Raw genomic sequence first — 17,028 nt, 5'->3', positions numbered from 1 at the left:
AGACGGCATTTCTCGTCTACAATTGTTCTAAGAGTCCACACACATTCAAAAGGTAATGACTGACTTCTCGATTTTTTATACATTTCCCAATTTCTGCTTTTAGTACTAAGTATCAGAATCAGTGATGTTTTAGCACCTTAGTATCCGGCATATGGCTGCTGCAAATATTTATAAAACCCACCTCTATGAGCTATTTTAAAGAGTGAAAGATGGATCATTTGGTTAGAGAACTAAATTATCTAATTTCACAGCTAACGAAGCTACTGACGAGCACAGACGACCACTTCAGGGGATTATGTCTTATTTTAGAAACTGAGCTGGTGGGGTACAAGGTTCCCAACTGTCTAAATTGGAATCCAAGCCAGGGAGGCCTGGCTGGTCTGGAGGGGCGCGGGGAGAGAGGCGGCCCCAGCCTTCCGTGTCAGCGCCTCCCCCACGGGAGACGGGGTGTCCAGACCCAGGCGGCAGAGCGGGCTCCTTCCCCTGCTCGCAGCCCCAGCACAATGTGGGTGTTGTTCCAAGGTGGCCTCTTCCCACTTGGCCATGGACAGGCAGGTGAGCTGCAGCAGGTAACGGACACAAACAAGGGGCCCGAAGCACAGACCACGGCATGTTTAAAAAAGGACAGCAGGAAGAAACGGGGCGAAGGACACACGCAGCAGGCTCTGGCTGCAGGCCGGCCTGCTCCCCTAGACTGTAAGTCTTGTGGGTGCTTCAGAGCAGAGGCGATCAGAGCTGCGACTGTAGTCGTTTTCTTAATGGTAAAGAGAAGCCAGGGGAGTGAATGCAGCCTCCTCCCTGGTGCTTGCAAGAGTCTCACCACCTGAACCCACTAAACACAACTGAGCTGCACTCTTAGTGTTAACATGGCCCAGCCTCCCTCCTCACTGAAATCCCAGAACCCCCCACACTGGGCCCCACAGTCCTGTCCCCACATTAACCAGGTGTGGCGTTTACCTTTCACCCCCCATAAATGCAGTCAATTCCAAATGCTTGGGGAAAACCAAGTTTTTCCGTTACGATGTAAAATGAAACAGAAAACACCAGAAACTGTCTTCAACTGTTAAGTTATTCTCTCCCTCTCCCCCTCTCTCCAAATCTTCTTAAAACCTTCCAAAGCTTTAAAAAGCCAGTGATTTCTCGGAAATTAGAAATCCCTCCCCTCAGCTCCACAAAGTTCACTGTCTGCTTTTTTGCCAAAAACGACGCCTTAGTGAAAATATTTGGAGTTCCCGACTAGACTCTAGTTTGAAGCATGCTGGACCAGAGCCCCCTCGCTGGTCTGGAGCAGACACAGGGCCGGGTCTGAGCTGGCAGCCGTCCCTCCTCAGTACCAGACAGGTGGGCTGCTACTGAGCAGGGACAAGTGCTGACACCCGTGAGGTGACGAGCCAGTCACTTCTCCCTCTTTAAAGTACTTATTTGCTGATACAGTTACTGAGCTGATTATAAATCATTCTTATTTATGTTTAATTACGTTACAAGACAATTGACAACTGCTTCAATTTTTCAGGAAACCGTGCATCAGGACTTCAAAGGTTTGTCAGATTTTTCACCTAAGTTCGAAAGCAAAAGGAAACTAACTGAAACTGCAAAGTCGAGACCTCATGTTTCCAGAGTGTTCCTTTCTGTTGTTAATGTGGGGGCTGCCAAGCCAGGGCTCCCCTCAGCCTGCTCTAGTCTGCTCCTCAGCTTCTCACTACACCTGGCAGAGACCTACCTGGGCACCTGTCTTTCTTCAGAGGAGCTTTGAACAAAGCTACATGTGCACATGATTCCACAAGTGTCAATGAAGAGTGAGGCCCTTGAAAGAAGCCGCTGCAAGGGGGGGGGGGGGGGGAGAGGCGCCTGACAGCTGAGCAACTGACAGGAGTGGGGGGCACCTCCTTGGAGGAGAAGCAGGCAGGAACTGGGCGAGAAGGGCACTGCTGCTGTGGGACAGACCAAGGCCAACCCAAGGTCCAAAGGCTCAGACCAAGGAGCATTCACAGAACAGCCAGGGAGGAAGGCGCTGCGGCTTTGCAATCATCACTGCAGTAACTACGGTCCATACAAATTCAGCTCTCGGCAAAAGTGACCTTCCTCTTCCCTCGCTTCAAGGCCCCTCCTTAGGGATCAATCACTTTGACTCCTGGTGCAGGGAGACGGCCCAGGGCCTTTCAGAACCTAGACTGAGACGACAGGGGAAATGACACTCTTCCACAGAGCAAACCCAAGCTCGCTGCAAATGACATGCTAAGGCCCTGGGGCCACCAGAGACCGGAGAACCCCAACAATCTTCTCTCCCCCTCAGAACAGAAAGCTCAGATACCAGAAGCTTATGATTAAGCCATGGCAACAGTATTTAATTGAATGCATTTCTTCTGAACCCACTACTAGAGAAGAAAAGATGTGCCAAGATGGTTTTCATAGAAAGAACTCTGGTGAGGCACCTGAGCTTCCCACAGACCAGGATGAAGTCCCCCCCGCCCCCAGCATTTCACAAACTGAGTGACACGCGGCTGTTCCAGAATCATTACCATGCCATTCTGCATTAGAACCCCAAGAACCACCCCCCGCCACAAGCACCTGCTGGAATAAACAGCAGAAGCACCCCACTTGCTTAGCACATCCGCAACCCATCATGGGGCACAAATGACCCACAGGCCTCCATCTCCTGACAGTGGGGCCCTCAGGAACCCACAAAGCAGTGGAGCTCTCAGCTGGGTGAGCTGCCGGGCACAAGAAGACCCTCTGCTGAGCCTTGGGCGCCGGCTCCCTCCTGGGCTGGCTCAAGCCGCCCACCACCCAGGTCTGCCTGGCCGCCACTGCACAATTACAGGCCACTGCAGGCCACTTCTAGGTGCTCAGAGGAAAGTCCAGGGTCCCCAGCCTTGCCTACTGCCTACTACTACTTCCCCAAAAATAAGACCTAGCCAGACAATCAGCTCTAATGCATCTTTTGGAGCAAAAATTAATATAAGACCCGGTCTTATAGTATAAAGACTCAGTCTTACATTGTAGTAAAATAAGACCCAATCTTATATTAATTTTTGCTCCAAAAGACGCAGTAGAGCTGATTGTCCGGCTAGGTCTTGTTTTCAGGGAAACATGGTAAGTGTTCACTAGACAGATGGTAACTGGCCAGGACCACACGACCAGAACTCAAACCCGGAGCTGTGCGCCCTCAAACTTGGTGTTCAGCCCCAGAGCTGGGAAGCCACACTTAGGTGACCCGACATACAGAAACATGCGGAAGCTCACTGTGGTCCCTTTATAGGAGTGAAGCTCTCTGATTATTAGGAAATCATGTACATCCACACATTTAAACACTGTTTTGAAGAGCTTTCCAATGACAGGAGGAACCACTTATCTAGAACTAGATTCAAACAAACAAATGCAAAATGATCCCTTTGCAACATATTTAAAGCAGCATTAAAAATAACAGAACGAAATATGCTCAAATGTTAGGAGAAAAATTATGGGTAGTTTCTTCTCTGTATTTTCCAGATTTCTTCCCTAAGTATGTTACAGCCTTTATAATCACAACGAAAAAACCAAGTTACCTCAGCTTTGCTGACTGACACTGCCTTCAGCTCCGAAGGTCCCAGGGCAGACCTCAGGGGCTGGCCTGACGTCTTCTTCACGAAGCTGGCCTCCTTCAGCCTTCACCTTCACAGCAAGGCCAAACCAGGAGAAAGGGCTTTCCCTGCTGCCTCTGTCTGTCGCAGCCCCCAGTGGGCCGCCCTCCTGGCCTCCTGGAGATCCTGGAATGACTCCTGTGACTGCTCAGCTCCGAGGGCCAGCCAGGCTAAAAGGCCCCTCTGCGCTAAAGCTCTGGTTCTAGAGCCACCCCAGGTCACTGGTTCAGGAAGCTACCCCACACTGCAACATAAAAGACAGGGCTCCTGAAGAAGCTCCTCTGCAGAGGCGGGACACTAAACCTAGAGATGTGTGTGAGGAAGGGACTGTCCTCCGAAGTCCCCCAGCTCTCCCGCCATGCCACACCAGGTGCAGCCAACAGGCTTCCTCCTGTGCCAGCTCGCCTCCTGGGCACTGCTGCCGAGGGCGGCGCTGAGAATTCGGAAGCTGCAGGGAGACTTAAAAAGCCTTCAAACTCATTAGTGATACTATCGTATCAATGTTCTCAGGATTAGCTGCCATTTCCCGGCTGCTTGCTCTGTGCCGGCGCATGGAGCACGAGCAGATAAGCACCACTATCACGTCCCCGGCTGGCAGGTCACAGCTGCCTGGAGCCCAGGCAGCACCTCCTGCAGGTCTCTGCTCACAGCACCCTGGCGCCTCGTGTGCCGTCAGCTCCGCAGACCTCTGGCCCGACCCCACCTGCACCCACTTCACCTCCAGCACCTGAAGTTGCTCTTCCCCTCCAGCTGACGGACGTGACCACTGAGCAGCAACGTGAGACTTGCACAGCCTCTCCCCAGTGCTAGAGCTGTGTCCTGATGGGACAAGTCGCCCCAAAGCCCCTCAGAGCAAGAAAGCGGGCGTGGAGCACCCCTGGGGGAGGGATACCTTGCAGATCACTGCCCCCCAGTGTGTCCAGTGCCGGTGGCCTGTGGACCTGAGCAGCCGGGTCTCCTCAGGCGGAAGCGGACGTGCCTCAGGTTTCTCCATTCACAGCCAGACACCCAGGACGTGTGGTGTGGAGGCGCTGAGGCAGAGAACCCTGTGCCTCAGGCACGCAGCAGGCTTCAGGGACTACGGCACCAAGTAACTCTCCTTTAGAAACGTGGCCACAACACACACAACAAAGACACGATGAGCGGAAGGGCTGGAGCCAGATGGAGGGTCCCGTGTGAGGACCACGGCCGGGGCTGCGGGAGAGCCAGGGGAGCACTGTCTGCCGAGTGCAGCACAGAAGGAACAAAGACGGCCCTCGCCTGTGGGCCCTGCTGGGTGACACACAGCCTGGATGAAGCCGGCAGGGACGGCGGCACACACAGAACGTGCAGATCTGAAGGGGTCCCCGGCAGCCCCGCTGCTGAGCAGGAAGTCTATGGAAACACAAGCCAAGACTAACCAACAGCAAACTGTGGTTTCCTGTGGGCTCAGGGCTGCCCCTGCTTCCCAGCTCCGAGATCCGGTAGGACCTCAGCTGCTCTGTGCCTCCATTTCCTCATGTGAAACACGAGGGAGGACGACAATGGTCCCCGCACCCCCACACGGCACTGTCATGAGCATGTAATGAGTCCGGACCAAGTGGTCAGACAGGGCCTGGCACTGAGTCAGAGCCCACTATACGCTGGTGATTGCAATTACAGAATGCAGCAAAAATGCTTACGTCATGCTGACAGACGAGATAACCCTGATCAGGAGATGGCAAGATACGTGGAGGGCCGTCTTAGTCGGCCTGGGCGGCTGGAACAGGACGCCACATGCGGGCGCCTTCCACAGCTGCACACACGTATCTCTCACAGCTCTGGAGCCTGAAGTCCAGGACCAGGGCCCCGGGAGGGCGGGTGTGGTGAGGGCGCCCCCTGGTTTGCACACGCCGTCTTCTCACCTGTCCTCACCTGGTAGAAAGAGCGCTTGGAAGCGCGCAGAAGGCACTAACACCCCCACTCACCTCCCAAAGGCCGAGCCCTAATGCCATCACACTGGGGTTGGCACTTCAACATAGGAATTTGGGGGGAGACAATTCAGTCCATAGCAAAGGCTAACATCTCTACCCTACATAGCAGCAAGCAGATCACTATGGTTTCATTAGAACTTTTACTGAGTTTTTTATTTTTTTTGCACTTAGCTACTTAAGATTTTTATGATCCTTTTTAGATTCTTCGTCTCAGCAGCGTTTCTTAGAAAGTAGTATTTCTATCTAAAGTTGAACATGACTTTCACTTTCAGGCACAATTAATAATTTAGTAAACTGTATTTAAAGAGAACATGAATTGTCAGGGAAGTACTTCTGTTGATCAGTCTGTGTGTCCGTCACACATGGGCCTAGGGAACTGGAACTCAACGTAATCGCTGTCGTCCTATTGTCACAGCCATTTGGATACTGCCCTCTTTGCGCTACAGGTCCAGTGGTTAAAGAGATGGTCTGTGGACCAGACCACCTGGCCGCCAGCGCCGGCTCTGCACCTACCGGCCACGTGAGCCGGGGCTGGCCACGTCACCAAGGCTCACTTCCCCTTGGGCCTGGTGAGAGGACAACAGCTTCTCCCTGTCCTGGGAGGGCCGCAGGAGGCGCTGCATGAAAGGGTGGGGGCTCAGTCGGGCCAGTGACGCCCGATCATTACTGACAAGCGCTGAAGACCACTCGTTTGATGGCAGGAACGGCAAAGCTGGAGCACCTGCCTGCTGAGAGAAGCTTCGAGCGAGCAGTGGGCCTCTTCCCAACCATTGCCCTTTTAGTTCCCCCTAAAAGCCCATCCTAAAGGGCCTCCTTCACTCTTCACAATGTTCAAGCTTCAGTTCACGCCCACCGTTGCCCTGTGACAATCTCACAAGCTCCCATTCCTCGGAATCTGGTCTTGGTTCTCCGTTCTTCTTTCTACCCATCACGACTGTACTTAGGTACGTACATCAGTCTCTCGTGAGTCAGTCTTTGCCAGAACCACCAGCTCTGCAGACAGACTCATCTGCCTTTTCCCACAACTTATACCAATACTTGAGTATTTCTTTGCGTGTCACAGGCCATGCCAGGTGGTCCTTGCGGGTATTTTTGGCCATCATTTCACAGTTGTCCTTCAATTCTCATACACCAGTTTGCTTACAGTTAGAGAATCGCCTATAACCAAGACGCTCTTCCCTGTGCTGCACCCTCTGTGCCAACTCACCATGTCCCTGCTCCGCGCTCCGACCAAGTGCCCGGGGAGCACTGGTGAAGTGCGTGGGCTTTCTCGTACCAGGCCTCCCACCCTTCTGGCCCAGGTCTTTTATTTACTGGTTGCACCTCAGGCCAGATGCTTACAGCTGCTCAGGCTTAACTTGTCTCTCTGTAAAATGAGTTACTCTCCAGAAGAAGACCTGGGAGAAGAGAAGGCAGGTCCAAAGCAGCCGCTGAACCAAGGAGGCAGGTGGGAGCCCTCCCGGGTCCTACTTTTGGTCTTTCAACTCTCTATCTTCAGACAAAACAGCAGCTCAGCAAATGCTCCATTTTGGGAATACTCCAACCTCTAAGAATCATTCCGATGGCAGGAGTCCTGCTCCCTCCACCGCAATGCCCCTCCAGGCCAGTTCTGGAAGGCCTTGGAAAGCAGCAGGTTCAGTGTACCCCAGTAGCAGGACGGCTTCCTGCCCCTGGAATCCTCCCGCGTGTTCCCCTATCTTCTTCATTCCGCACTTGACTGTCCGAGTCCTGCAAGGAGGAGCTGGCACCGCCACCCCTCCCCACCACCACTGCACTGGGTCTCCACTGACACGTTTAAACCAGGTTTCCAGGGCGAAGCAGTTGCTGTCTTCCCTCCCCGTATCTTGGGGATGCCTCCTTCACTTAACACTGCGTGGAGCTCCCCGACACGAGTGCCGGACTGACATTTCCAAGTGCAGCATCTTTTCCCGAATCACACCAGCCTGTCTCGGCGTTGGTTTTCTGTCTACGAGACAGGAGTAACATTACCCACCTCGTGAGCCTGCTGACAACCCAGAGAGGATCCGCAGGCAGAGGCGGGCCCCACAGAGCCCCACGCACGCTGAGCTGCTGCTGCGTGGCCAGAGCACTGCCAGACGATGTCACTAGGCAGGCGCACAGAACTGCCGGCACCTGGCACCAGCACCCGCACACGACACGCCGAGCCGGACACGTGCCAGGCTGCACACGGCTGTGAACCCAGCTTGTGCTTCACGGGTGACTGAAACAGCAGCCCTTTGAAAAGGATTTACACTACGAACTCAGAAACACTGTTTCTAGAGCTTTCCAGTGGTGACTTGCTCAGTAGCACAGCTTTTGCTCCTGTTTTGAGTCTGGATTTATTCAGGCAACAGTTAATCAAACGTTGTGTTCTGAATGAAGAGTCTAAAGTTATTTCAGTTCAATGCTGCCCAAACACAACGCTATTTGAATTTTCATTTTAATTCAGTGCAACTGAAATTCAGTTCCTCAGTTGCATTAGTCACATTTCAGTGGCACATGTGGCCAGTGGCTCCCGTTACAGGACCACACAGAACCAGAACTCTGCCGCCTTCACAGGACACGTACTGGACAGCGCTGCTCTATCTCAGCCTAATGGGCCTGGGTACCCACCTCTGTATTCTCCACTGCACACAGAACGTGCTAGAAGCTGCAAAGAGTTCAGAGAAATCACACAACATGCACTTCTATTACGTGCACAGAGCAACGAAAACATCCCGACCAACTTGAAACAAGCTCATACAGCAGCACACACACACCTGATAAAACACATCAGGAGTCCCCTTAAAGCTCTGGGGAGGTACAGTTCGTATTTAAAAACTGGAGAACACATTACTTGGGCATCGTTTAAGGTTTTAAAAATAGCAAAGAATGTCCTGATTCAAAGGGAGAGAGTGTTTCTGCAGCATCACGGCGCCGGCCTCCCCAGTGCCCGCGGCCTTTGGGTCTTCAGCAGTTTCTCTAGGAGGAAAGTTTCGGCCTGAGAGGGAAAGTTGTCTGTGTTTTCAAAAACCAGGCAAAGGCTTCTGCTGTCTAGTTGGCAACAAGAACCACATAATTTTTGGTTTCAATTTCCTCAGAGAGGAGAAAAGGAAAGCAAAGGCCTTTCTAATCCCTCACGTGACAATTCACACATGGCTCCAAGTTTCCTTTATTGAATATGTCCCTGCAAGGGGACATGACAGGCCCTGCTTCACAGGTGGGGAAACTGAGGCTCAGAAGTCAGCACCCACGATGAAACCCGCCAAACCCAGACCGTGACCCAGGCTCTGTGAGAGCACGCTGCAGGCTGGAGGAGCAAGCGCAGGCCCCATGCATGCCTCCAAAAGCTGGGGAACAGACGCCAAAGGCTCAAAGCAGAAAGCCTGCTTTTCCGTTGCCTTAGAGCCCTGCATCCTAGCCATTCCTTCAGATCCCAGGATTCCAGAAATATGACGATCGTCTGAAATCTCTTTCAAACATGGAAAGATATAAACCATCTACATCCACAAGTTATCACTTAAGAAATAAACTCCAATCAAAAGCCACAGAAGAGCCTTCTTCCAAATGGTTGTGCAGAATGGCTTATTTGGGAACTAGAAAGAACAGAAACCCACAATAAAAAGGCATGCTGCTGATAATCAAAGGCACCCCCTGCAATGGGAAGGCTGGCGCTGATCTCATCTAGCCCACCTGTCAGTGTGGAGACGGACAAATCTCTGCACAGAGACCCCCCCAGTCCAGGACCAAGTTCAGCGGCTGCTGCCTCCTCCTGGATGCCAGCGCACACCTCCGAAGCCCAGGACACGAGTGAGCCAGTCACAGGACACTGAGCAGGTGCCCAGGCTTTCTAACTTTTTATGTTAAGTATTACTTTTTACTATAAAAGAGACCAGTTAAAACTAAGTGGGAATGCCTTTCAAATACAGGACAGAATTTTTTGAATATTTTGTTTTTGCCTTTGATATTGCAAGGCATAAAACTGCCTTAACCACACTCTTCAGGAAGACGGGCAGATAAATTGTGAAAGACTGAACTTTTCTGTATTTGAATAACTTCAGAGATGGCAATCAAATCTTTAGAAATTCTAAGACAGACAACAAGCTATCTTTAGCATGTGATTTATTTAAACTATGCAGAATTGCCCCCTCACTTGCTCATCTAAGCTGGCAGATCCCCTTCCTTCCTTCCTTTCCTTTCTTCCTTTCTCCCTCCCTCCCTCCCTCCCTCCCTCCCTCCCTCCCTCCGCCCCTCCTTCCCTCCTTTCCTTCTACCCTTCATCCATTCATCTATCCCACAGGTACTCAGAGGTAGCAGCTAGCATGTGCGTGGCTCTGAAAACGCAGGCTGAAACACGGCCCCTGAGGGGACGCAGGGGAACAGTGGTCAGTTCTGTAAGAGCAGCAGTATCCACAGAAAAGGACCAAGGGGGAACCACTGGGAGCAGCCCCCACTCCCATTACCCTGGACTGCAGGACACCTGAGGTGGGGTCTTCTGCAAAGCGAGCCCGGACTGCTGTGTACTTAGAACTGGATCCCAGAAGTGACTTGGGTGAGTCACCAGCCACCCTTCCACCTAGCACAGGACTGACACTGCAGCTGGCGCCGTAAGCGAGCTCACGCACAGGACTTGTTCATCATGGTTACCCTCATGCATTCATTCACATGGCTTTCTGCAAAACTTTTCTTAGACGGCACATTTTAGTCCACATGAGAGAGGCACAGGCAGGCATTCACAGCTATGGTCGCTTTGGTTGCCCAAGTTCACTGGTGACAAACATGTAGGGGACAGGACCAGCAGTCTGCAAGAGTTATCACAACAGGCCGGAGCCCGGTCGCGGCACAGAAGTTGGGAAAGAATACCACCAACGTCCGCGTCACCCATCTGCCCACGGCACGGGCTCTCCCTGCAGCAGGACATCTGCATGCAGATGCCAGGAAGCCCAAGATTCTCCACCTAATCCCTGGCACCGGTGACGAGGAGTCCGGCAGCACCCTGTGATCCCGCTGTAGTATTCCACGCCCTTAAAGGAGAGGTACTGGGGGGGGAGGAACCCAATTCCACAAGCCCTGAAAGCAGAGGGCTTCTTCCAGCCAGCGGAGACATGTCAGGAAGATGCAGGCAGCTCTGCAGCTTTGCAGACGGAGGGGCCCCAAGCCAAGGAATGCAGTGGCCTAAAGCAGCTGAGAGGCCCCAGCGGCCAGCCAGCAAAGAATGAGCGCTCAGTCCCACGACTCACTGCAAGGAGCTGAATTCTGCCCATCACAGGCGTGCGCCTGCAGAGGAGCCTGAGCCCAGCCCCGAGCAGAGCACAGAGCCAGCACCCTGACTTCGACCCGGCCTCCCCGACTTCTGACCCACAGACACTGTAAGACAGTAAGCAAGGGCTGTTGGACGGCGCTGACTGTGCTGCCATTTGTTACACGGCCGCAGAAAACCAGGGCAGCACGGAACTCTCAGGAGAAGACACCGACCTTGCAGTGCAAACCCCAAACTGTCCGAGATGCCCCGCGCCACCTCCCCCGGGAGGCACACTCGCACTGGGGCAGGTGGTCGGGCGTCTGTCTCGATCACCGTGACCATGGACAGTCTGAGCAGCTGCTCACCCTCCAGGTCCTTTCCGACTGGCCAGACCAGGGGCTCTCTTACCTCCGCTCTTTCCCTTTCGAAGCCCCAAGCGGAAGAGTTCTCAGTGGCCTTCCTCCATCCCTCCGGCTAAGCGGGCAGCCAGGGGCAGGTTCCAAAGAGCCAAAGGGTTAGCTGCCATGAGCCCAGCGGGCCCCGTGTTCATGCTCATCGGGCCACCTTCCTTCCCTGACCCAGGGCAGCGCCAGCACTCCGCTTTACTCCTTCTGCTCCGTGCAAGGGCTGGGAGCAGCCAACCACGCACCCGCCCTTCCAGGCACAGGGCCGAGGGCAACCACGCCAGGCTCCTCCTCTAGGTAGAGAGGACAGGAAGTGACACGCTGAGGGCAGGACGGGGGGCGTGTACACCCCCACAGAAGCAGGCAAGGATGGGGGGCCAGCAAGAGAAACAAAGCGTTACCATGAGCATTACTGTTGAGGCCCCCACTACCATGTTCCCCCGAAAATAAGACCGGGTCTTACATAAAGGTTTGCTCCAAAAGACCCATTAGGGCTTATGTTCAGGGGGTCATCCTGAAAAATCATGCGAGGGCTTATTTTCCAGCTAGGTCTTACTTTCAGGGAAACACGGTAGGTGGGTTAAAATGCAGACCTCCTGGCTGTTTCCCTGCCCACTCTTAGCCCCACACCACGTGGCCTCTGAGCTGAGTTCTAACAGGCAGGCAGCGGTGTCAGTGTGGGACCCTGGCAGAGAGGGCGAGCAGACCTCCAAGCCACAGCAGTGCCCTAGAGGCCTGCTGAGAATTTCAGGCTTTAGTCTTTAACCTAAGGGGGGCTGTGGGGTCCCATTACAGGGCTCCAATGGGGTGGGACCTGATCAAACCTGCTGGTAGATCACCGCATCGGGAAAGGCCCAGCACCTGGAGCTCCTGAGCAATCTCCACTAGAGGTAACATCAGTCTACGTGAGGGTGAGAGGATGAGGTAGAGAGAGATTACACAAGACAGTGATGAAAGACTAGACACACATGGAAGCGAGTGATGGGCCCTGGACAGACAGTGCTCACGTGTGCTGGGGGGGGAGGGGTGTCACTCTCCAAGGAGGCTCAGGTCTGGGTATCAGGATCCTGAGGTTGGGTCTCCCATGCCAACCCCTGCCCACATCCAAGCGAAGTGCCTGGCATGCAGTGGGCTCATTTACTAAGAAAAGCAACAGTCAGGGATGTACTGAGGCTGACTATAGCTGCAGGTGAGGAAACAGCACCCAGAGCCTGGCTGATTTGCACAAGGGAACGTCTGCCACTGCTAGAGGCTCATGAAAGGAAGAAGCGGGGCTCCAGACCGTCTGGGCCCCAAAACGCTCTGTAAGTGAGGACGACATACCTTCCTATCTTCCAAGTGCTAAGACACAGAGCCACTTCCAGTTACACGACTGGCTGGAAACCTGAAGGTCGCCCCCTAAGAGCTCTTAGGTATAATGTCACACATTATGAAACTGCTCCCACCACCTCTTCTCAGAAAGTTCTACAAGTAAGAGCTGGAAGGAGGGAGGGAAGAGGAGACGGGGCTCCTACTCGGTCTGATATGGTGCTCAGGCTTCAGGGAATCTAAGTTAATAATCCTTCCAAACCAGACCAGGTGAAGCACGTTGCAGAATACGCAGCTATTAATGTCTATGACACATGCTCTAAAGTGGTATCAACTTGTTTTCCAACATAATTCAAATGAGAATAAGCAGACCTATAAGAAAGAAAGTTCCTTTAAGAAGTAATACCAATATCTAACAATTAGGAAATTAGAAGAACGTTAATGTTTGTAACAACCCTAATACCCTGGGAAATCCTTAGGTGCCTTTTAAATGAGCAAGTAATTGTGCAAGAAAATTTTATGAGATACTGAAATGAAACCTGTGTACAAACACTTTATTTCTAGACGCTCAGAAAAGCAAAAGGACTGGGTAACAGTCACACCTGAGCAATTTTACCTGGGACAGCTCCATTCCCCACCCCAAACACAAACACGATTTTTAACCAGTCCTGGCCATCTGTAATTGCACTAAACTTAAACAAAACCTTTAATATCCTCTAGGCTGGTGTGAAAATACTTAAAATAAAGATGGCATCTTCCAAAGAAATAAGTATGTGCCGCAAACATTTTTTTTCTTTGCATGCTATTCTTTTTTTAAAAAAACTGCAGTTGATGCTTTTTATGTTAATTTCAGCACCAAATTAATTGTAACATACAAGCCCTCTCCCAAAAAAGTCACTTCTAAATTAACTGTTGGTTAAAATGTATCACAATCAAAAAACTAATCATCTTTTAAAAAGACTCTGCCAAAAATAAAAAGTTAACATTTACCCTCAATTTGATTCAAATTACTGGCAATACTAAATCGTCTGCAACTTAATTACAAAAAACGCCACGCCTATCCGCACGATCCGCACCCCACTTTGACAATGGGTCCCTAACATGTCTTGGGGGAGGAAAAGAGGGAAAGTATCAGATCTCCCTTTCCAGTCTCAAGAGGCAGAAAAGGGAAACATCTGCACAAGCCGGATTCAGCGGCCCCCTTCCCGCACTGTTAGACCACTCGTTTATAAAAGGAGTTTCTAAATAAAAATCTTTCAGTGGAGTCGGACCTTGGCCTCCAGCATCCATCCTTGAAATTAAAGGGGAGCCCAGACAGGGACGTTTGAGCGCCCGCGACGTCCACGGCGTGTCCGCGCACCCGGTGGGGCGGGAGACCCCACCCGGGGCGCCGCGCGCAGGACCCCCCCCCCCCCGCCGCCGCCCGCGCGCACTCACCCCTGGATGCCCGGGCTGTACGCGCGACTCTTCCACGGCGTGCCGGGCCGCGGCGCCTGGGGCCCGGGGCCGCCCCCTCCGCTCAGCGCGGCCGCGCGGCTGCCTGACAGCAGGTAGTTGAGGCCGTAGGTGCTGGCCTTGTTCTCTCGTTTCCGGCGCCCCGGGTGGAACTGGTGCTGCGGCGGGGAGCCGGCGGGCGCGGGGCCGCGCGGCCCGGGGTGCCCGTTGGCCGAGCCGGGGGCGCTGGGCGGACCGTCGGTGAAGTGGAAGAAGGCGCCGCCGCGGCCGCCGCCCGCCCGGCCGAGAGAGGCGCTGCTCGAGGACGACGACGAGCAGCCGGGGCTCTCGGTACCCGACTCGGCGTTGGACGAGGACGACGACGACGACGACAGCGACGGCGACTTGTGCAGGCGCCGGGCACCCTCGGCCGCAGGCCCGAGCGCTGTCAGCAGCGCGGGCGGCAACGCGGCCGGGCCCGGTGCGGGCGGCGGGGGCGACGCGGCGGGCAGCGCGGGCCCTGCCAGGCCGCCGCCGCCCAGCCCTGCCGCCCCCGCCGCAGCCGCCGTGTCCAGAGCCGGCGAGTTGAGGCAGAAGTAGGACGCGAAGCCCGAGCCGCCGCGGCCCACGCCCTGCGAGGTCTCCCAGATCTGCATCCACAGGGCATTGGCCGGCCCCTTCTGCTCGGGCTGGATCCAGGCCACGCGCGGATCCATCCACGCGCCGCCCCGCGGGCCCGCGCGCCCGCCCCCCCGCGGCCCCGCCTCCGCCGCGCCCCGAGCCCGGGCCGCGCCGCGCACGGACCGACGGCCGGCCGGGCGGACGGGCCTGCGCTGCGGCTGCGGCCGGCTGGCGGCGGCAGCTCCCGTCGGGGTCCCGGCGCGGCGCGGGGCGGCCCTGCAGGCCGCGGCTCGGCTCCGGCCTGTTGGGCTGCTTCAGGCGGTGCGGGGCGGGCGCGGGCACCGCGGCGGCGTTCCACACGGGCCGCCGGGAGAGGCCATGGAAGAAGGGCGGGCGGCCGGGCCGAGGGGGCGGGCCCAGGCGCCGCGCGGCCCGGGACCCGCAGGAGGGCCGCCGCCGTGCGCCGGGCCCTCAGTCACGCTCCCGCCGCTGGCTCCGTGCTCCTGCAGCGGCGGCGGCGGCGAAAAGACACTCTCGGCGGCGACAGGGCGAGGGGGAAGGAGGGGGGCGCCGCCGCCTCCGCTCCAATGAGGGGCGGGGAGGGGGCGGGGCAGGTGCGGAGGAAGCGCGGCCTCTCTCGCCAGGGCCGGGCTCCAGTGCGCACGCGCAGCCGATTTCAAATCCTCACTAGACTCCGCCACCTTGGTTACCGCGCCTGCGCCCTGGGGCTCCCCTCGGTGCGGGTGGGGAGGGCGCGGTGTCGGGAAGATACGCGACTGGGAGGGGCTGGCGGGGTGGCGGCGACGTGGGCCTTTCTAGGCTAGACTCGGTCGCAGTGAGGGAGTGAGAAAGGCGCGGGGTGTTCCGCCCTCCTCCCGGCTGCGTCCGCGGGCACCACCTTCACCGCCTCGCGCCGGCCGAGGCGTGACCTGCGCGCTGGGGTCCGGGACCCTGTCGGCCACCGGGCATCGCGGCGCGTGCGCGGGAGCGAGAGGCCGCCGCCGCCGCCGCGTTGGAAGTTTCCGCGCAGCCGGGTGGGGGCCTCCGACGCCGTCCGCGACAGAGCCGGCCGGCTGGCCGCCCGCCCGCCTTACGTAAGGGCCGGGCCCGCCGACAGCTCTCCGCCCGCTGCGCTGGGGAAAGACGAGAAGGCCCCAAGCCCCCTGCCGTCCGTCATTACGGGCCCCTGTGCGGCGGTCACGCTGCAGTCGCTCGTGTCCCTCGCGCCCACGTGCTGGCCGGCGTCCTCCCGCAGGGTGCGGTCTCGCGGCCGGCGGTCTGGGCGGCGCTGCCCCGGGCGGGACCTGGAGGTGGCCTGGCAGGACCCTTCTGTGTGCGTCTCCTTGCGGAAAACCCTTCTGTTTTCTTTTTGAAATGGTTTGCATGCAGAAAGTGAAGTTCAGACTTCCGAGTCCGCTCCCTAGTGCGGTTTTCCCGAGAGGCAAACTTGGGGTGTTGCGTGTGGGAGAAACCGCCGCGCACTTGGTTCCCGGCCTCCTGGCCCTGCTTATTCCAGCGGGCACCGCGTTGGCAGGACCCCACAGAGAACTGCCAGCTGCCTGCTGTTCGAGGTGCTGGTGTCCGGAGGGTGCTGAGCCTGGGTGCAGCCATGGTGTTGCTTGGAATGCAAGGCTAACCACAGCTTGTGGCGTCCAAAGGGAATGCCAGAATGTCCTCATGTAAATCGTGTGCCATGCCAGTCTAGACAGCCTGAAGGGACACCGCAGCCGTCCCTATGCCTGGCCCTCAGAGGGACCTGGTCCTTCCTGGTCTGAGCCTGGAGAATGCACTCCCAGCGCAGGCGACTGCCGGGACCCAGCCAGGCCCCAAGCTGTTCCTTACTCCCCCAGCGCAGGGTGCGTTCCTTAGACAGTCTGAGCAAGGCCTCCCGGTGGTGGTGTATTTTAAATGCTCTCTTCTTGTCTGTACCATAGACATGAGGGCACATTGCTAAGCGCTTGACACTTCAAGCATCTGTACCAACATGCAAGTGTGTTTCACATACTAAGGCTTTTTGGCAAATGGTGTTACTTAATAAAAATGAATATTTCAGTTCACACTTTTTTAGTATTTGTACATGCAGAAATTATGACAATGATTAGAACACGTGGATTAAATAAACTACAGGAAATCACAAATAAGTCAAACAGTCGATATTCTGGAAACTTTTGCTTCCAGTCACTTGGGCCAAAATCCTGACAGTCATCTCAGTCTCCCCTCTCTCTCACCAACTTGTTCTTCGCTCCACCTGCAAGAAACAGTCAAAACCTAGCAGCTTTCCTTCCCTCTATCCCCCTCCAGCCACCACTAGTTCTAGCCTATTTTAAAACACTGCCTCCTAGCTAATTTCCCACATTCCCGACATTTCATTCTTGACACCACTGGCGTTTTCTCAACACAGCAGCTTGAGTGATCCTTTTAAAAAAAGAAGCAGTACTCATGAAAACTTCAGATCATGTCACTCGTGC

At 55.3% G+C, this 17,028-nt stretch overlaps 1 protein-coding gene across 4 annotated transcripts in view; it reads right to left on the bottom strand.

Moving 5' to 3' along the window:
- TENT4A (terminal nucleotidyltransferase 4A) overlaps window positions 1-14,785 on the bottom strand; it is a 38,852-nt gene extending 24,067 nt beyond the window's left edge. For 2 of the 4 annotated variants that reach the window (XM_074329105.2, XM_074329106.2), the window contains exon 1: window positions 13,943-14,782. In XM_074329105.2, the coding sequence (XP_074185206.2) occupies window positions 13,943-14,655 (713 nt within the window). In that variant the 5' untranslated portion in view covers window positions 14,656-14,782. Of the gene's footprint in view, window positions 1-13,942 lie in introns of all 4 variants that reach the window. The other 2 variants (XM_074329104.2, XM_074329102.2) reach the window with 2 other exon arrangements.
- Between the last annotated feature and the right edge of the window lie 2,243 nt (window positions 14,786-17,028).

Source organism: Rhinolophus sinicus, chromosome 3 (genome assembly GCF_057876585.1).
Source record: "Rhinolophus sinicus isolate RSI-liver-muscle chromosome 3, RSI-T2T, whole genome shotgun sequence".
NCBI classification, from domain to species: domain Eukaryota; kingdom Metazoa; phylum Chordata; class Mammalia; order Chiroptera; family Rhinolophidae; genus Rhinolophus; species Rhinolophus sinicus.
The sequence above is the reverse complement of the archived record's forward strand: the minus strand, read 5'-3'. Positions and strand labels throughout refer to the sequence as shown.